Source organism: Callithrix jacchus, chromosome 7 (genome assembly GCF_049354715.1).
Source record: "Callithrix jacchus isolate 240 chromosome 7, calJac240_pri, whole genome shotgun sequence".
NCBI lineage: Eukaryota > Metazoa > Chordata > Mammalia > Primates > Cebidae > Callithrix > Callithrix jacchus.
Window position 1 is genome coordinate 93,017,498 of NC_133508.1, and position 21,626 is coordinate 93,039,123.

The 21,626-nt window shown below is 40.6% G+C and overlaps 1 protein-coding gene across 7 annotated transcripts in view; it reads left to right on the plus strand.

Moving 5' to 3' along the window:
* The first annotated feature begins 12,127 nt into the window (after nucleotides 1–12,127).
* The window catches only part of LOC144577156 (uncharacterized), a 34,368-nt gene continuing 24,869 nt past the window's right edge, over nucleotides 12,128–21,626 (plus strand). For 5 of the 7 annotated variants that reach the window (XR_013520492.1, XR_013520489.1, XM_078333015.1 and 2 more), the window contains exons 1-2: nucleotides 12,128–12,475; nucleotides 12,788–12,837. Coding sequence is in view for 3 of the 7 variants with exons in the window: in XM_078333015.1 (XP_078189141.1) it covers nucleotides 12,375–12,475; nucleotides 12,788–12,837 (151 nt within the window). In the remaining 4 variants the exon portion in view is untranslated. The remainder of the gene's footprint in view (nucleotides 12,476–12,787; nucleotides 12,838–21,626) is intronic. The other 2 variants (XR_013520490.1, XR_013520491.1) reach the window with 1 other exon arrangement.

The window sequence follows — 21,626 nt, forward strand, 5'->3', positions numbered from 1 at the left end:
CAATCTTGAGTGTGACATGTCTTTGGTAACGAATCACTACAAATGACAATTTTAATTTTGTGACCAGGTTGACAAACAAATTTTATTTGTGCCTTTCTATAATAATAGATAGATTTCTTAAACGCTTTCCTTTATTTTTGTAGCCCTAGGAAGGTTCTTACACTGTGAATAGATACCAGTTATGCATCCCTCTATCCCCAATATTTCAGGCCTAATGTCTCCTTCTTTGTCCATTTTCATACATAAAAGTCAAGACCTTTGTTAGTCTCAGAATCTCCTTAGGAGCTTACTGATGTGGTTTGCAGGGTTTTTGTTTTTGTTTGTTTCTGTGGATTTTCCTTTCTTGTTGGTTCACTTAAGTCTTTAAATAATGTTTGTTGTGTTTTATGGAGATGTAGAATGTGACATATAGACAGAAGTAGATAGTGAACTGTTTGGGGAGCACTATAACATCCACTCTGGGGCTTTGGGGTCATGGGCACCCTCACATTGGTACTGCCATATTCCCCTCAAGGTGACACACCTGATCTGACCACAAGCCCCTCACAGAGCTTGTTCCCATATGGGCACTCAGAGAGGCTGGCTGGGTTTCTCACTCACTCTCTCATGTGCCTCCCGCAAGGGGTTGAGTGCAGCAGGCTGAGTAGAGGTGGACCCCTGCCATGAATTCGGCAAAGGGGTCAGGAAAAATCCTGCATCCATAATAGCCCAAATGGTTAACCTATTATGTTTCAGGCACTTTGCTAGGTGCTTTACTTAGATGATCTCTAATTTCCCTAACAATTCAGGAAAAACAGATGAGGTTAAGAGAGTTGCTCCAGATCAGAGGCAGTGACCGTCAGAGCTGAGGTTTGCATCTAGATCTGGCTTCCAAAGACAACGAAAGGCAAATGTACATAATTGCCAAAAGAGGAGAATAATAAGCTTTAGTGAAGAGAAAGTATTGTTTATTCCATGTAGACGGAGATGGTAGACTGGAGTAGATGAAATTGGAAGAATGCCACTCATTTGGTAAGGTGCAGTTCCAGTGTCCCCTCATCCGGGAAGTACTGACTCCCCTACCTGGAAAGTCTTCTTTCTGATCTTCCTCAGTCTGCTCTGTATTTACCACAATTGTTACGTTTTAATCACTTGACTTTAATAATGTTTATGAGTTTTTTCTTCCACTAGCCAATGACTGACTTAAGGATAGGAACTTTAATTTTTTTACTCTTTTTTTCATGTTATTCTCATAAAATATTAATGTGTTTCTATCAAAATGTTTACATACCATATTCTGGTCTTAGAGATTCATAATGCAAATTAATAAATAAAGGTTCTAAGAACTCTTGCAAAAGAGATTTGTTTAACCTCAGCTAAAGTAACATTTCCCAATCCTATTTGGCCACAGAACCCCTTTTGTTTAGAACGCTGATTGATATTTATATACTAATAGTTTGGAAAATAAACCTTGAAAAATAGTTTCATATGTGATTTTCTTTAATGTTTCTTTTCTCTTTATTTATGGGGTAATAGATGAATAGTGGAGTTCACAAATTTTATGACATAAAATAAATTTTCATCGTATCAATTGCTAAAAGAAAGTTTGCTGTGTAGCAAGCTGCAAACAGAGTTTGTTCAAGAAAACTGCTGTCTTGGTAAGAAAAAGTACTTGGCGTTTCTGTTTTTGAGTTAACTATACTTATTCTAAGACTGTTTGTGTGTCTGCATGGTGTGTGTGTGGGGGTTATGGGGGTCTGTGGTATGTGTGATTGTGCATCCCTAAACCCAAATTTGCTACTCACTTTGGTTACTCTTTTAGATTGTCGTTTCATTCCTTTACAAGCATAGACTTCTTTGTCTGCCGCTTCTGTTGAAGCACATAAAGCCAAGTGGCAGCCGTAATATTTAGAAGCACAAAATACAGGGGAAAGGGTTCAACAGTGTTCTCAGTGCTAATGGCAGCCAAGGGCTGGGCTATGTGTGTCATAAATGGTAGGGCTGTCCAAAGGAAAAAATCCTTTATAGGCAGTTTTATCCTCTTTTAAAATTTTTGCTTTTAAAGAGTGGAATCTTTCAGTAGCACAAGCAGTTACAATCAAACCTCACCTGTTTTTTATATCTCACAGCTCCCTGGGGAACAAAGCAAATGAAGATGACCTAGGGAAAAAGGGATAGTAGTGCCAAGTTCTTAGCAGGACAGCTCTCCAAAAGACGTGCTATGCAGAGGTGCTTTTCTTTTTATAACCATTTTGGTGTCTCTTGCCCATGAAATGACTCTTGAAAAGTCTCCTTTTCTCTAGCCATAAATGCCTCCACTATGATCCTTAGGAAAACACTCGTAAAACACACTCATGTGAGGAATCCAATGTTATTTGTCTCATGAGTCCCCAGTATACCACATATAGAATATGCCTATATTTAATACCAAAGTATTTGGAAGTAGTGTACCCCAAGATTCTCATTGTCTAGTGTAATCATAAAGCGCTTGCTAAAGCAGAGTGACAAATATTGTTTTGTTTTATTTACTATGCTTGGTAAGTAGTTAAGTACGTGGACTCTTAAATAAAAAACAAAAGTTAATTTAAAAGTATTGCTGGTAACATTTTGATCAGGAAAAATCTCATTATTGAGGACCTACACAATGCTCTTATAAGGTAATATTTATTCTCATTTTACATATGAAGAAAATAGATCTCAGAGGCTGAGAGGTCACAGAGTTATGAAATGGTGGAGCCGATGCCTAAAATAAGGTTTTCAACATCTCCAAAAGTATAATAGGAATGCTGGAGGAGTGGGGGCAATTTTAGGTCAAGTTATCCACAAGATAGTATCTGCAGAAAGACATGAGGACATGAGCCCAGAGTCGTTGTGTTGCAGGATCTTTCTCAGCCCCTTTACCGGACTCACAGAAGGGTTGCTATCTACTCAGCTCCTTCTGGGAAGCAGCACGTGAGCAAATGAGTGTGGAAGCTGGCTGGGTGCTCCATGGAGCAAGCTCTCTGTGGGGCCTGCAGCCAGACCAGGTACATCACCTCAAGGGGAATGCAGCAGTATCCAGGTGAGGTTACCAATGATCCTGAAGACCCAGAGGGGATGTTCCACCAGCCATGGACAGCAGCTCAGTTGGCCTCTTGCCTCATTGCATGGTGTGACAGCCTTTCACGGTACCCACATTCAATGGGTCCTGAGCTCTTGTCTGGCATCCAAGAATAATGAAGTCACATGGATGGTTGTAATATAGTAAAGGTGGAGAATTTCATTAAGCAATGAAGAATGAAGTCACATGGACAGTTGAAGTATGGTGAAGGTGGAGAATTTTACTGAGCAATGAAAATGGCTGTTAGTGGAGAGGAATGCTGGAGATGGGATGGGAAGGGCAGGTCCTCTTCCCCAAAGTCAGGTCATCTCCCCTTTTACTGACTGAGACTGGGGTCTGTATAGACACAGGATGGGGAATGCATGCTGATTGGTTTGTGAATATGTGAAAAAAGGTTAAAGCAAAGACACCACTCAAGCGTGGGCATGATGGTGTGGGAAAACAATTAGGAAAGGATAGGTACATGTAAAAGAGCTGAAGAGTGGGGATCAATCAGAGGAACACATGCCAAACAGGAAGACAAGTTCTCAATTCAGTTCAAGGATTTTACTTAGTTTGGCTTTCAGGCTTTAAACTGTCTTTAGGTTGGAGGTGGGATTTCACCAGAGACTCGACCCTATCTGCCTGGGCATTTGGCTGCCTCCTGTTATTATCAACTGCAGAAAGGCATTAGCCAAGGATGTCAGCATAGAAGGCATTAACAGAATTGGGGCCATTAATGCAATTTGTGCACCATGCTTGGGCATAGTAAACAGGAGTGGAATGGTACAAAAGAGACTTAGGAAGTAGGCAGGGTCTGGACAACGCAGGGCCTTGTGGAGTATGCTAATAGGGACTGCTTTTATTTTAAGGACAAAAAGGGGGTCCCAATGATGACTTGGACTAGGTGATAGCAGTAGGCAGATTTGAGATATTTTGTTCTGTTGAATGGACAGAATTTGGTGATGCTTTAAATGTGAGGGCTGACAAAGAGACATCACTGTCGTGGCCTCTTTTCTGATGATGGTGCCATTCCCTAAGATAAGGAAGGATGGGGGCTAACTGGGGTTTGAGCGGCAGAAATCAAGTTTCATTGGGGGCACTGAATTAGCTAGTATCAAGTTAAAAGGAAAAGAATACAGAAACTACTAGATATTTCTCTCAAAAAAGCATCTGTTGCAGGAAAATGGCCACAAAGGTCAGGGGTGCATTATAACTTTCATAGTTCTTTGTACTTTTGCTTTCTTGGTCTCCTTCCTCCATTAAAAATTTTTAAATGTTTTATGACTATATTGGTGTCATGACAAATATAATCTAAGCTAGCTTCATTGTTAGGCATTTATTTTTTTCTTCTCATAAAAAACTAAAAATGAAAACATTTTTGGCCTCTAAAACTACTGTGGGCCCAAGATACCGTGCCTGATGGACATGTTGGCTCTTATAATAGTGTTGAAATGATGGGAGAGCAAAAGGGGAATGCGGTATTACAGCAGCACAAAGATGCTACCACAAATGGGCTGGAGCTTGTGATCTGCACTTACTTGCTGATGGCACTGGAACCACCAACTGCTGCAACCTCATTCTTTCCTCGATTGCTGCTGCTGCTTAAAGTGCCATCACAAAAATGTTTGGAATGGTCACAACTGCCGCTGAGCAGAAAACATCAGGGTTGCCATTGCTAGAGGTACTGCCAACCACTGAACTGTTCTTAATTTCTTCGCCTTTCTCATCTCCCTGTAGTTGTTTTATTGGCAGAACCTCGTGGGAAGCCAGTAGGCCTGGGAGTCTGGGGCCTGTCATTTGCAGGCTTCCAGTCCTACCAGTTCAGGAGAACACAAGAGAGCAAATTCAGGATTGATAATCAACCAATAAGTATCTGGCGCATCCAGGTTAAGTTTGAAATGTCTGTGAAACATACCAATGGAAATGTCAAGTGAGAACCCTTTGAGGGAGGTATGAAGAAATGAGTTGGACAACTAATACTGGAACTAAGATCACCAACATTTCCATCAGATAAAAGAAGAAAAACTGGCAGAGGAGCCTGAGAAGAAATCCAAGTAGAAAAGCAGCCAGATGTAGAAGCTAAGAAGGGAGAATGTGTTTAGAAAGGGTGGATGATCAGCTGTGTTAAACACTGTTGAAAGGCTTAAGAAGACTAAAACACGAACATGTCATTGGATTTCACATCATGGCCATTGCTGGTAACCCTGATGAGGGAAATTTCAATCAAGAGCTATGCACAGGGGCCAAAATGGCTTCATGCTTGCTGATTTACTTTTATGAAATCCCCTATGGTATGTGGGTTATTACCTCACATATCTACTGAGCTCCAAACTCAGCTTTCTTACAAGTCCAGTCTTGTTTCTACTATCTCAAAAAGTTACAAAATAATCACTGTCCTTTCTTTATGAGCAATAACACTGAGACATAGAAGGTTCCAATTCTTTCAGAAATTCTGGCTGTGCACAACTTGAACCGCATGAAATCTCAAATTAAAAAATATACTTAGATACAAAATTCCAAGGCCTCTAGGATTTCTCATTGGGAAGTGCTTTGAGTGTGTACAGATGGAAACCAGGAGTAGGTATGGTCTTCCCATTACCACCTCCCCAACACTTATTTTATCATCCTTTTTTTAAAGAGCAGAGAAGTTTTGGTGTTCTCATCCCTTTATTTTAAGGTAACGGCAGAAAACTTTAGATCACATCTGTCAGCTAAACAATCCAAGGAAGCTGTTGCATGCTAGTTAGCCTTCAGAGATGAAAGGTCAAATAATAACTGGTGAGGTGAGAGGAGCTGTGAAAGAGGGAAATGAAAATCTATTGAAAAATGAGGAGTTACCATGGAAGGCTAAGTATCTGAGAAGGGCCCCAGGAGAACATTCTTAGCTGATTCTAAAAAGTCCATGGAATCACTAGTGGCACCAACAGGAATATTAAGATAGAGAAAGAATCCAAAGAAGAATGGTATTTTGTCATCTCTAAGGCATTAAATTATCTGGAAAAATCAGGTACATTTCTTCTTCTAATTCCTAAGTTTGTCTTTTGCCTACATTGCTGTAATGACTTCCTTACTCATCTCCCAGCAATTGGTATATGCCCTGATTATGACTCTCTACACTATAGAAAAGATGATATTCCAAACACACAAGTTTAACCATGTAGTTTAAACTCTCCGTTGCTTCCCATTACTCTCAGGATAAAGTGCAAATTCCTTAAGATTGCTTATCTTTCTTACCTTTTCCACCCATCTCCGACCACATACACATACACCCCTGCCCCAAACTCCAACTATAATAACTACTCCCATTTATCCTGGATAATTCCTGTTTTGTATTTCAGCTTAGATATTACCTCAGGTGGAAAAAAAAAAGTCTTCTCTAAGCTCTGAGACTGGGCTAAGTTCCTCCACTGTGTACCTCTATCCCTGTCTTAACATATTTCTCTATATAGATTATTTGCCTGATTTCTCCATTAGACTGTAAACTCTTGAGAGTTGGGACTATGTCTTGTTCATTATTATAACCTGTATTAGTCTGTTTTCAGCCTGCTGAAAAGACATACCCAAGACTGGGAAGAAAAAGAAGTTTAATTGAACTTATAGTTCTACATGGCGGGGGAGACTTCAGAATCATGGTGGGAGGCAAAAAGTACTTCTTATATGGTGGTAGCAAGAGAAAATTAAAAAGATGCAAAACTGGAAACCCCTGATAAAACCATCAGATCTCATGAGACTTATTCACTGTCATGAGAACAGTATGGGGAAACCACTGCAATGATTCAAATAATCTCTCACTTGGTCCCTCCTACAACACATGAGAATTATGGGAGTATAATTCAAGATGAGATTTGGGTGAGGACACAGCTAAACCATATCATTCCACCCCGGCCCCTCCAAATCTCATGTCCTCACATTTCAAAACCAATCATGCCTTCCCAACAGTTCCCCAGTCTTAACTCATTTCAGCATTAACCCAAAAGTCCACAGTCCAAAGTCTCATCTGAGACAAGGCAAGTTCCTTCCAACTATGAGCCTGTAACATCGAAAGCAAGCTAGTTACTTTCTAGATACAATGGGGGTACAGGTTTTGGGTAAATACAGCCATTCCAAAGGGAGAAATTGCCCAAAACAAAGGGGTTACAGGGCCCATGCCAGTCTGAAAAACAGTGGGGCAATCAAATTTTAAAGCTCCAAAATGGTCTTCTTTGACTCCATGTCTCACATCCAGGTCATGCTAGTGTAAGAGGTAGGTTACCATAGTCTTGGGCAGCTCTGCCCCTGTGGCTTTGCAGGGCATAATGCCCCTCCTGGCTGCTTTCACAGGCTGGCATTGAGTGTCTGCAGCATTTCCAGGTGCATGGTGCAAGCTGTCAGTGAATCTATCATTCTGGGGTCTGGAGGACTATGGTCCTCTTCTCACAGCCACTCTAGGCAGTGCCACAGCAGGGACTCTTTGTGGGGACTCCAACCCCACATTTCCCTTCCAAACTGCCCTAGCAGAGGTTCTCCATGAGATCCCTGCCCCTGCAGGAAACTTGGCTGGCCATCCTAGCATTTCCATACATCCTCTGAAATCTAGGTGGAGGTTCCTAAACCTCAGTTCTTGACTTCTATGCACACAGTGGCTCAATGCCCTGTGGAAGCTGCCAAACTTTGGGGCTAGCACCTTCTGAAACTACACGTTGAACTGTACATTGGCTCCTTTTAGCAATGACTGGAGTGGCTGGGCCATAGGGCACCAAGTCCCTAGGCTGCGCACAGCATGGGGACCCTGTGCCCAGCTCATAAAACCAGTTTTTCCTCCTAAGGTTCCAGGTCTGTGATGGGAGGTGCTGACATGAAAATGCCTGACATGCCCTGGAGACATTTTCCCCATCTTGGGGATTAACATACAGCTCCTTGTTACATATGCAAATTTCTGTAGCCAGCTTGACTTTCTCCTAAAAAAAATGGGTTTTTCTTTTCTACTGCATCATCAGGCTGTAAGTTTTCTGAACTTTTATTTTCTGTCTCCCTTTCAAAATGGAATGCTTTATACAGCACCCAAGTCAGCTTTTGAATGCTTTCCTGCTTAGAAATTTCTTCTGCCAGATACCCTAAATCATCTCTCTCAAGTTCAAAATTTCACAAATCTCCAGGGCAGGGGCAAAATGCAACCAGTCTCTTTGCTTAAACATAACAAGAGTCACCTTTGCTTTACTTCCCAAGAAGTTCTTCATCTCCATCTGAGACCACTTCGGCCTGGACCTTATTGTTCAGGTCACTATTAGCATTTTTGTCAAAGCCGTTCAACAAGTCTTAGGAGGTTCCAAACTATCCCACATTTTCCTGTCTTCTTCTGAGCCCTCCAAACTGTTCCAACCTCTGCCTGTTACCCAGTTCCAAAGTCGTTTCCACATTTTCGAATCTTTTCAGCAACACCCCACTCCTGGTATCAATTTACTGTATTAGTCCATTTTCATGTTGCTGATAAAGACATACCTGAGACTGGGAAGAAAAAGAGGTTTAATTCAACTTACAATTCCACATGGCTGGGGACACATCAGAATCATGGCGAGAGACAAAAGGCACTTCTTACATGATGGTGGGAAGAGAAAAATGAAGTTGCAAAGGCGGAAACTCCTGATAAAATAATCAGATCTCATGAGGCTTTTTTACTACCACAAGAACAGTATGGGAGAAACAGCCCCATGATTCAAATGATCTTTCACCAAGTCCCTACCACAACACATGGGAATTGTGGGAATACAATTCAAGATGAGATTTGAGTGAGGACACAGAACCAAGCCATATCATAACCCTAATGCCTAGCACAATGCATGGCCCATTTTATCAATAAAAACTCATTGGATAAATAAATTCATGAAAGAGATAAAAACAGCTAGGACAATTCCAGGGACTGAATTGAGCCTGGATATTCATCATTCAAGATATCTCAGGGCAGTACAGACAGGAAGGAACTATTTTTGAAAGATTGGGGGTCAAAGTCAGGAAAACCAGACCATATGTCAGGTCCAAACAGAGAGTATAAACCTAAGAATAAGTTGGTAAATGAAGAGTTTGGTGAGTTTATAGAAATATAGGACTAGGTACAGGGAATGGCTGAAGGAGAGAGGTTTAGGAGGAAGGTGGATGTCTTGTTCATTTGGGATGCTCTAATAAAATCCCTTAGATTTTTGGTTGGCTTATAAACATCAGAAATGTATTGCTCCCAGTTCTGACTACTGGGAGCTCCAAGATCAAGACAATGGCAGAGTCAGTGTCTGTGGAGGGCTCACTCTCTGGTTCATAGTTAATGCCTTTAACTGTGTCCTCACAGTAAAAGGGGCAGGGCAACTGTCTGGGGCCTATTTCATAAGGGCACTAATCCCATTCATGAGGGTGTTACCCTCATGATCTAATCACTTCCCAAAGTCCTTCTTAATAACATCATCTTGGAATTTAGGTTTCAACATATGAATTTTCAGGGAACACAAACATTCAGATCATGGCATTGCAGAATCATCAAGTTGGAGTCCTTTAGTGTGTAATCATCAGGCCTAGTGGAAGTGGGGAGAAGAGTTTCAAAGGGCTTATCTAAGCTGACTTGCATGTGTACAGGGAAGTGTAATAGAGACATCACAGGGTACTGGAATCAAATTAGCTTGCATTTGTATCCCGGCTCCTCCACCTCTCACTAGCTCTGTAACTTTGAAGAAGTTACTAGCCCTTCTACATATCAGCTTTTCTCATCTGAAAACAATGATACTAATAGTGCCAAACTCTTAGATTCACTGTGATTTGTTTGTTTGTTTAGAGACAGTGCTAGCTCTTACACCCAGGCTAGCAGGCTACACTGCAGTGGTGCTATCACAGCTCATTGCAGCCTTGAATTCCTGTGCTCAAGTAATCTTCTCACCTCAGCCTTCTGAGTATCTGGGACTACAGGCATGCACCACCATGCCCAGCTTATTTTTAAATTTTTTTGTAGAGATGGAGGGGGGTCTCACTATGTTACCCAGGCTGGCCTCAAACTCCCAGCCTCAAGTGATCCTCCCACCTCAGCCTCCCAGAGTACTGGGATTAAAAGCTTGAGCCACTGCCTCTGGCCCTAAATTCACTGTGATTTTTAAATGAGCTGATTTGTGTAAAGCCTCTAAATTAGTACCTGGTACATAGAAAGCTCTCAATAAGTGTGAGCAATTGGTAAATGTAATGATGCCTTCATGATTAACACATGCCATATGTGTCCAGCCTCTCTGTGTTGGTCCTCATTAAGGACTCTCCTAAGGGCAAGTCCACCTTTGTTTGGTATATGATATCCTGTATCTCAGACTTTTTCCACTATACCTAATAGAGTTCTTTCTACCTGCAACATACACTTGGACAGAATATATTTAGAAGTTTAAGATATGAGGTTACTTAACAGCATTTTCTATCAGTGACGTGACATTGCCAAGGCCCTGTACCGTCTCCTTTCACCCTGCTTACTATGGCTGGTGTCAAGGATCATCGTTTCGTCCTTGAAGGCACTGAGGCATCCCCGGTAGGATTTCTGACTCAGTGGCAGAGGCCCCATTTGGATATTGGATCCCAATCTGAATTGTGTAGCTTCATTTCCTAAAGAAGCCAAATTATTAATTTCATGATATAGGTAATGATAATAAAGGCTTTGTTTTCTTTAAAATTTTATCATTTAACATCAGGGAAGCTTTATATTCACAGCAAAAATAAAATAAAAAGGCAGACTCAGGATCCATCCCTGCAGGATGCTGGGTTGTTGGGGACTGTCCCAGGGCCCAGCAGTGCCTGCTCCCCCAGCTGGGTGCAAAGGATCCCTGTGGCAGGCAGCAAAGGCGCTGGTGGGTGGGGGTGGACAGTGCAAGTGCCCCTGAGAGATGTACAGGGGCACAGACTCATTCTGTCTCCAGCACATCTCAAAGATGTCCAACTCAAAAATGACAAACTTCATGGGACACCATCAAGCACCTTCAGGCTTCCCTGCCCCTGGGGATCATGGAGCTCACACAGGCACATCCCACATTCACTTCAACTCACAACACCACCCAGATTTTACTGACTCTGGCAAACAGATCCAGGCTAAATGCTAGGACCACCTGCCCAGAGCTGCTCACACCTGCCTAGAAGGGCTTGTCTCTTGCACCTGGTGAGTGGCCTATTTCCTCTAGAGCTAGCCAGGGGAGATGGACAACTTGGCCAAGAGCCCTGTTCCCACAAGGACAGAGAGTGGCAGGCATTTGGCTGCTAACAGAGCTGTGCTGGTGCCCCATATGGCCTGACTTCAAGCAAAAGGATATTCTATGACCTGTCAACAGCTTCTTCTTCAGTCATATCTCCAGAGACAATCAATGAGTAAACCCAGTACAATGCAGTGCATGAGAGTCCCTGGCACTGGCCTCCTGGAGGGGCCTGGCTCACTGGGCCAGATGGTTTGGTCTGGGGTAGGGGTCAGTGACTGCTTCTTTCCCCAAGATCCACTGACCATTGCTCTGATGAGACAGCTGGAAGGCATTGGAGATCCAAAAGTGTATCCTACAGAAAATCTCCCAAAGAAGAAGATACTTGGGGTCAGAGTTTCAAGGAATGTGGAGTGCATCCTGGATGGAACCTCCACTGAAGCTTGACAGGGTTGGGTGCTGGGAAGCAGCCAGGGAGGCCTGGAAGCATGCCCCACTGGAAATGGGAATTGTGGGCAGAGACGAAGTCTGCAAACCTCTGTCTTCCAGAATCTGGTAGAGATAACCCCAGCTCTGCTGGGAGGGAGGGTGGATGAGGCTCCTGGGCAGGCCTAGGGATTTAGGGAGAGCAGCTTAACTGTGCAGTGATCACAACTTCAGGAGGCAGGTCTCAGGGCAACCAGTGCTAGTGACAGAGAGCAGGCCTACTGACCTGGCTGACAGCCCATGCCTTCTCCTAATCACTCTCCCCACAACCTGGGAACCAGAAGGAAGAGTGTGACAGGCTGGGCTCAGGCAGTGCTTACGGAATCCTGGAGAACTGGGGGCAGGGAAGACAAAGAACAGGACCCGCTCATACACATAAAGGAGCACACACTGCAGTGCCCAGCCTGCCACTGTGGGGGCCAGGTCCTGCCCTGGAAGTTAATGCCACCCTCTCTGAGTGGAGAGCTGACCAGGACCTTGGCTCTCTTTGACTCCAGAGGTATATGAGCTCCAAGAAGAGCAGCTGGCACAGCTGGGAGTGGTAGGTGTGTGCCACTGGCTATAGGGCCCAAGGATCGTCAGGCCACAGGATTCTTTGGATAAAGGAGGGTATGAGTGGATGTAGCTGATCCACACGTGGATGGTGAAGGAAGATGCCCCACAGCACCTGTTTCAGCTCTGCGTTCCTCCTGAGTGCAGCAGGGGTGCCCGTCAGCCCATGCAGCAGATGTGGGAGTCACCCCACCACAGGGCAGTAAGTTTGTTTCTTATGGTCCTTCTTATAAACTACTATTTTTTTCTCTTTTGTAACTGTCTCAGCTTGAGTAATAAATATGGGCTCTCAAAGTGTAAAAATACAAACAAGAGGTGGTGTATCTGAGAAATACAGTGAATTTTTTCCTGAGGATTGGGACAGAATTTTAGTGTAGGCAGCTCTGCTTTTATCCATTCTTGGTGCCCTGGCCTTAGTCATGTTGCCTTCCTTCCCAGGCTTCTGCTAATTAACACTACTCTATGTAATTCTGCCATGAGTACCTTAACTGAGAGCACCTTTTGCTTCTTCTAGGGAAATTCATCTACACCATTTCCTTGACTTCTCAGTCATTTCCTCATACTGTAAGTAACCCCATTTTAGAAAAGGAAAACAGTTTTCCCACTAATTGTCATGACAGGCATTATCGGCACCTGTTACATTTTATCATAGCTCTAAAATTCCTAAACGTCCGCAAGTTCATAGTAGTTAGTGTCTCAGTATTTTTTTTTTGTGGCATGCCTAAGCTTAAAGAAATACCTAATAATTATGTTTATCAGGTAGTTAGTAGAAAACAGCTTATTATAATAAGCATTTATAGCCTAACAACATAGGCATTTGTAAACATAATGCACATATATTAAAAAAATGTATTCTTTTAAATAATCACACTTACTGGATTTGTTTGCTATGGCTGTGTATTGGTCAGAGTTCTCCAAGGAAACTATATATACAGACACACACACACACACACACACACACACACACACACACAAAATAAGAATTGGCTTGCACATTTTGGAGGCTGACAAGATTCAAGATCTGCAACTGGCAAGCTGCAGACCCAGGAGAGATGACAGTGCTGTCCCTGTGCAAGTCCAAGTCCATTAACTGGGAGAGCCAGTAATGTAAGTTCCACTCCAAGTCTTGAGTCCAAAGGCAGGAGAAGACCAAGGTGCCAGCTCAAACACTTAGGCAGAGACCATAAATTCTTTTTACCCATCCTTTTATTCTCTTCAGGCTTTCAACAGAATGGACGAGGCCTACCCATATTAAGGAGGGTGACCTGCTTTACTCAGTCTGCCAATTCAAATGTCAATCTCATTCAGAAACACCCTCACTGACAGACCCAGACAATATTTTGTCAAATATCTGTGCACCCAATGGTCCAGTCAGTTTGACTCATAAAATTAGACATCACACGTTGTGATGTTAATAAAATATTCCAGACTGGGTGGCTGAAACAGCAAAAAAAAAAAAAAAAAAAATTGTTTTCTCACAGTTACAGAGACTAGAAGTATAAGATCAAGGTGTTGACAGCTTTGATTTCTTCTGAGGCCTCTCTCCTTGGCTTGCAGATGACCACCTTCTCACTGTGTTTCCACATGGTCTTTCCTCTGTTCATGAGTAACCCTGGAGGCTCTCATTTTCTCTTCTTATAAGGACACCAGTCAGATTAGATCAGGGTCCACATAATCGCATCATTTTAACTTAGCCACCTCTTTTATGACCTTATCTCCAAATACAGTCACATTTCAAGGTACTAGGATTAGAATTTCAACATATGACTTTGAAGGTAGAGAGACCCAAGTCAACCAATAACACTTACTAACGGGGTTTGTGGGCCCATTTGCCGCTGTATATTTTCTCAGACCTTGGAATCATATTCATCACTGCCACCCTCACATTGAATTTTATACAACACAAGCTTGGCATCACAGTAGCTGCCAAAAACCCATTTTCACAAAGATGTGACATCATCAAATGGAATGAAGCATTATCTAATGTTGAGACTAACCTAATGGAAACCATCACAAGCTAATACTTTGCAAATGTCAAGCATCACTGTATTTTCTTTTAAAATGTGGGATATCTTGAGGCGTCCCTGTCATTTTGCTGTGATGCCCCAGGACACTTGACTACACAATTTGAGAACCATAGCGATAGGTGACTTACGTATTTATCACATTGATCTTCCCAATAACTTCCATTTTAGTATTGTCCATTTAATTATTTATGAGAGTAGAAAACTGAGGTTAAGACTGGCTAACACAGTTAATAAGTAGTAAAATCAGGTCTACTACTCAGTTTTCCTGCACTACTATGGGGTAGAGATAAGTATTTATATCCTAACAACATAGACATTTGTTAACATATACATGTACATTGAAATATATGTATATATATATATTCTTAAATAATCACACTTACTATATTTGTTTGCTTTGGTTATGTATTAATCCAGGTTCTTCGAAGAGATCATACAAAACTGGGAGTTACTGGGAAGAACAAACGTGATAACTATGTAAAACTGGGATGCATAGTATTGATAAGTACTCTACATTCAGTCCCACCACCTTTTACTGTACCAGTCCTTCCTGTATGACTAAAAGCTAGAAAGTTAAAAGACATTTTTCCAGGCTTTTTTTTTCTTTTTCTTTTTTGCAGCTCAGGTTCCAGAGGTAAATTGGGATTTTTCGATTAGATACATTCACACTGACATTTTTGAGATGGGAATAAGGTGAAGGTTATTGTCCTGTTGGAGACTTGGGCAATTTTTTCTGCAGGGGTGCAGTGGCATTACAGCAATTTGTCTGTAGGCTTACATGTCAAAAGTCACAGCACTGAGTCGATTCAGTTATCACTGCCAAGTTGCCAAATCTGTAAAGGTTGAGGGCATTTGTGATGACAGCAGCAGATGCCTCCTAATCTGGCTTACTGATCCTTGGCTGCGGCCACTGGGGGATGTTCTTGAACTCAAGAGTTCCAGTGACTGTCTCCTAATTTCCCACCTTTTGGACTGTAGCAGAAATAGAAGCTCTTGTGTGTGTGTGTGTGTGTGTGTGTGTGTGTGTGTGTTTGTGTGTGGCAGGGGGAGGCAGGGGTTAGAATCATTCTTGTGATAATCTGGGACATTTTTTGAAGACTCAGCAACTTCCCACATTTTAAGCCCTTAGAACACTTTAGAAAGCCCTGAATTTCCTGTTAAAAAATCGTGAAGATACCTTGAGTGATACATGTCTTCTATACATAAGTTTGAATGATATATTGGAATATGTTAATAACTTACGAGAAAAAAGCCACTACTTTTGTCTTAGAGAAATAGGAAATATAATAGCACATTTCAGCCATCATGACCTGTATGTTTAGAAGGTACAGGAATTAATGGACTATTAGGATTCATTAAACAGTTAAATGGTTTAGGTGAATCATTTCAAAAACAGACTTTTCCATATTCTCTCCAATAGTCCCACATATGTTTCTTAGGAAATACACACACACACACACCTGTAGATGACAGACAATATAACTGAAAATTTCATTTTACCAAGAGCAGGAGGAAATAAAGAGATGCTATTTTAACACAAATATAAATAGAGTCAATAAATCAAACTTGGCAGAGTATCAAAAGAGAAAGTTATTTCTGATAATCTTAACTGTAGAGAACTCCCTCAAACTTCAGTATGGTCCTGACTTTGGGAAAATATTTCTCCTAAAGGACTAGTCCCAGCTAAAATAATTGAGTTGTGCCTTGGTAACTGTTCCCATCAAAGCATGGGGCAGCCTCTGTTTAATATCCAGTCTGAATGTCACTGAGGCCCAAGCTTGCCTTGTAAACCAGAGAAAGGAAGCAGAGATGTTGTCTGCTCTGAGGTCAGTGGTATCACTCAGCACCCTGGCAGGCACACTCAAAGGAATAATTGAAAAGGATTTAATCAAAGGTCCATTATTTACAGTTAAGGGTTAGGGGAACGAACATTGGATGGAGAAAAACTAAGGGGCCAGCAATGGGGGAAGTCATTACTGCCTCTAGTACTCAATGGGAAGACAATAGAGCAATACCTGGAACCACATGAGAGATATACCTATGGAAGAGGGTGTGCCTAGCAAAAGCTGTAGTCATAGATGGAGAAAGGCAGTTACTGCTAAACCAGCAGGGCAGCCTAGCTGACAAAGATAAGAACAAATGTTTCCAAAGCTCATCCTGCAGGGGAAATGTTTCAGATTTTTGTATTAAAAAAATCTTGGATTCCATGTGACATACTCATTAAACGTTCTTGGAAATGATATTTAAATGCTCTGAGATACTCTTCTTAGCTTAAAATGGGGATAATAATGCCCAGGATGTCATCAGAGTCGAAGGAAATAGTATGTCTAAGAGTGATTCAAAACCTGCAAGACAGTGAAATTCCACTCATTTTATCATCATGATTATCATCACTTTAGTATTATAACCTTCAGAGACACTCGCTGATTAAAAACAAACTATTTCAACAAGACATCTCAAGACAAAGATATGATTTTTCTATATGCCAGAATATTTCAAAGCTTCACCACTGCTGTCTACCAACATATAAATGGCAAGGCTACAGAGAACTATGTACTATAGTGAAGAAGTTTTCAGAGACTAAATGGGATACTGTAAGCTTAAAGGAAATGGAGAAAATACAAGTGGCAAGGCTTCTTATTGTATTCGGTAAAATCTGAAATTTGAGATGTGAGAAGTTGGAGACATGGTCATTTGGTTATTAAACCTAAGGTATCAATATGGCAAATCTACTTCCACCTCATGCACCTCTCTCATGTGCCTGTGGCACATTGTAGAGTGGAGAAATAACATCAGAACCCAGGTCACATTGGAGCTGAGAGATAACATTAGAATCTTCCTTAATATAGCATTCTAGGCAGACACTAGTAATTAACTGGAGACGGCACATGAGATGAATCATTTTGATCATAACTGGATGCTCAACAGATAGGGAGTATACTGAAATTGATTGAATAGTTGGGTATTTGTTTGGACCTCACAGTTTTTAAAGGATTCTGATAAAACAGAGAAAGTCTAGAAAAGAGCGATCAGCATAGCTGAAAGACCTGGCTATATTTTCCAAAAAAATGAGACGACTTAGGAAAGGATAAGAGTAAATTCTTCCACGTATCTTCAGGGCTGTGTGCTAAAGAGGGGGCAGCTAGGTCCATTGTGATCTCAGGGGAAGTAACTAGAGTCTGTGGGCAGAAGTGTCTGACAGACCTTCGTCAGTTATTTAGCATTTAGGACTGATGAATAATAAAAATGTAGCCTTCCAAAATACTAAGTTCAGTTGAATCTGGGTGAACCTCTATCATGGGTGTTTTCAAATAAAATAATTCCTGATTTAGGAGAGTGGGTAGGCTAGATGACTATTAATATCCATTCCAGGTATTTATTTCCACAGCTCTAGGTCTTTCTGAGTGCTCAGTGGTGCATACCATTTCTCAGAGGGCAGCTGTAAAGGAAAGCCATATTGGTTCACTTGGGAATCTTCAGATGGGTATAGAATTGGCAAAGTCCCATATAATCCATTTGCCAGCTTTATTTTACAATGTGTTATCCAGAACTCCCCAGCCAATATTTTTTGCCCCAGAAAGAAAAGCCCATGATGCAGTAAATTACTGATGATGCTGCCAAAAAGGAATTTCACTCTCAGATCAAATCTGGATTAAATGTAGTAAATCCAGGGCATTAGTTTTTAATAATCAAAAAGTTCTGTCAATATCCTTTAAAAGAATAAAATTCCTCCTTTTAAAGGTCTGTTTGATGTAACATTTGAAAGTTGAGATGCAATCAATCATTAACAATGTTTAATATTCTCTACCTTCTAGAAATACAATACAGTCAAGGTGCTGAGGTGTAAAAACTGGCCAAAGCTCAATTCTCATATAAGATGAAACTGATTTTGAAGTATCATTTTCTTACCCACATTCGATTTAGCCATTTTTTTCAGTACATCACCTTTATCCATCACTACTTATTTGAACTTGAAGACTTTACCTGATACTTGGGTCTCTAGGTACATGTAGGGGAAAGGAAACATGGTGTAATATCCACAAGAAAAGCAAAGACTAGATTTCACAATTTCTGTAATAAAATGACCTGGCAGCAAAATAGGACTTAGACATTTTGGAATGGAATAGCTAGATATTTATTTAAATGTAAGTAAACAAATCTCAGCAATGCTTCCACTTTTTGGGGGATCAACCTGAAGACACGGCTTCTGTCTTATTTTTCTCTATTTTTCTTAGCACAGTGCTCAAAGCATAATGGCAGTCAATATGCATATAGTGAATTGAATAAAATACAAACTACAAAGTCCTCCCTTCTCAGAGTATTCAATATATGGAATTATTCTCGTTCTGTTGTGGTTGTTTTCTTATGTGTCTGTCTCCCACACTAGCCTGTGAGCCTTGATAGTACCAAAGAATAATCACTTAAGTTACTATACCCAGTGTCTAATTAAGTGCCTGGTGTGCATTCATATGTTGGTTGAATAAATGCTTTCCTCAATGAAATTATACTCACACATTCAAACACGCTTTACTGATTAAGAGCACTGGTTAGCAGGAGAAACAATGGCTTTCAGAATAGCTGTAGCTGACCTAAAGAGTCTTAAATCAACTATTTACTAACCATTTACCCTCCAGAAAGATATTAATTCTTTCTGATCTTCAACATCCTCCTCTGTAAAACAGGGAGAACAGCGGTTTAAATATATGATGTTTATTATTTATGAAACACTTTCATGCATATATTAATTATCATTAGTGTTCATTTTCCAGTTATATACAGATGTACTATAGGCAAAACAATCATATCACAACTAAGATAAGAGGCTTTGGAGTCAGGTTTTCTGGTTTGAAACCCAGACTCAAATTTACTAGATATCTGACTTTGGGAAACTTTATCACTACATCTACACTTCAAACTTCTCTTGTATAAAACAGATACCAATGATACCCACTTCATAGTTTGTTCTGGGAGTCAAATTCTGTTTTGCATGTGAAGTGCATAGAACAATATCCAGTACATACTATACAGAAAATGCAGTGAGTTTTTTTGCATCTCTCTCTTCTCTTACATTGAGCAGAGAAGTCTTCGAGTTTTATCTAGCCCAACATGTAGCAGTTCAAAGCAGAAATCTTATTCTATTCTGACTACATTTTCTTAGTTATATGATATTGATTCATCTCATCATCTTTATTTACTGAGATCCGCAACTAAATCTCCAATTCCTCTAGTACAATAACACTTTTCAGAATCCCTCAGTCTCAAAGCTGGCCCTGAAACTTAACCCATTATGGTGAGTTCTATCTCAGTTCTTGTTTCTTCTACCTTTCCAGTCACTGATTAAATATTTCAAAATCATCTCCACCTCTTTTTTTTCTTACTAGCCAATTTTTATCTCAGAAGCCTAGTTTTCCATTGTGTGTTCCAAATTCCTTTTTTTCTGCTCTATTTTGCTAGTGGCACCCCAGCTCAGATTCCTGTCATGTATCTAGGCTACTGCATCAGCTTCCTAGCTGATCTTTCAGCTTGTAGTCCCTCCATCTTATCTTTCACACCATGGCAAGCCCAATCTTTCTAAAGCACCACTCAGATGTTATGGCTCCCCTCCTCTACACAGTAGGGCTCCAGGTTGCTGCCAACGTAAGGGTGAAACTCTTCCTGTTGATGTCCATAGCTCTCTTCATCTGTACCCCTTTATCTTTCTAGGAATAAACTTCCAGTAAAGGCTGTGGGTAAGTACTAATATTTATTTTAGAGACTATTTAAGTGAATTATGCTGCACATTTTTGCATTTAAAATGTCGTTTCATCCTTTTTGCTCCATACTGATTCTCATATATTCATTTGCCCAGCACATGGTTTCCTACAAATGTAAGAACTCTGCAAGCCACTTCACTTTCAGCATGGAAAACTATACCAGACTTCACTCCTCATTACTCTTTGTGTAACTCCTCTACTGGTTGTCACTTTTATCTGTTATATCACCTTCAGGTCCTGCCTTTGTTTCCTTACTGGGACCCATTGGATCAGTGACAGGGTTTCATATTACTCAAAGGGGCTATGATGTGACATTTTCTTAAAATAGTCCTTTCACAAACTGTTTCTGGACTTCAAACATAAAAATTACTGGCAAGAAGTGCCTCTTTGAGTCTTCTGGAATGTTGCTAAAGCCAGGTACATGTTCAGATGTCTACAAAAGCAATATGAAGTGGGCATTATTATCCCATTTCTCCCCATAAGAAAACTGAGCCTTAAGACAATTAAGTAGCTTGTTCAAGGACACACAGCTAGTGAGTGGCAGATCTAGAATTGGAACCCAGGTGCTTCGAAATCAAATCCTGTATTACATGTTTCTTGTGCACATAGTAAAATAGGTTTCTTTCTTCCATGTACTTACATACTTCAGTACTAAAAAACAAAATATCTATTAGGAATGGTGGTAGAAATTACTTTCTGTGCCATTCTCCATTCCTAAGTCTTTTGGAATGATGGAAACTTTCTGACATCTCAGAACACAGCAGAAATTTTCTTCTTGCAATCTGAAGGCAGCAGGACATATAGAAAGTGAAAAGACTTATGAACCAGACTAGACAAATCACAGTAGACTAACTTGATGGCCTTGAGCAAGTTATTAAATCCATGGAGGCATTTTCTTATGTAGAAGATGAGAATAAGATGTCTTATTTCACTGGGTGGTAAGGAATGAAAACCATATTTTAAACACCTGGGCAAACTGACAAATGTTAACTCACCATCTCTTTCATTCCACAAATAACTATCTCCTTTTGCTGCCAATAATGAATATATATTTTAAGAAGGAACTTACTCTACCCATATAAGTCTAAATCTTCCAATTATAGTCTTCCAAAGAAGACTGAATTCTTCTTTGTTTGTGGGTTAGTGTCTTTATATAAAATGACATCTATTGAGAATAAATATGATCAAATCAAAGACCAATCTAGTTCCTTTTTGTAGATTCATTAAATTATTTAGAGAAGGGAAGAACCCACTAGCTGCCAAAACCTTGAGTGGAAGCATAATTTCAAAAACGAAACTGTCTTACCACATAAAGAGCAATACAATTCTAACCTCAGAGTTATTCAACCTCAGATGGAGAGAAATGAAATAGAAGCGAGTTACGTAAGTGAAGAGCCCCATACCAGTTTACAGTATTTTCCAGAAACTTATTTATAGCAGTCATGGAAAAAATATCAAGCTTCTATTTTGGCCTTAATAGTATGTGTGGCAGAGCACCTTGCAAAGTTTTCTGATTTTTTTTACTGTTATTTTATTGTAAAATCTGCATTTTATCAAATTCTCATGTTCAACG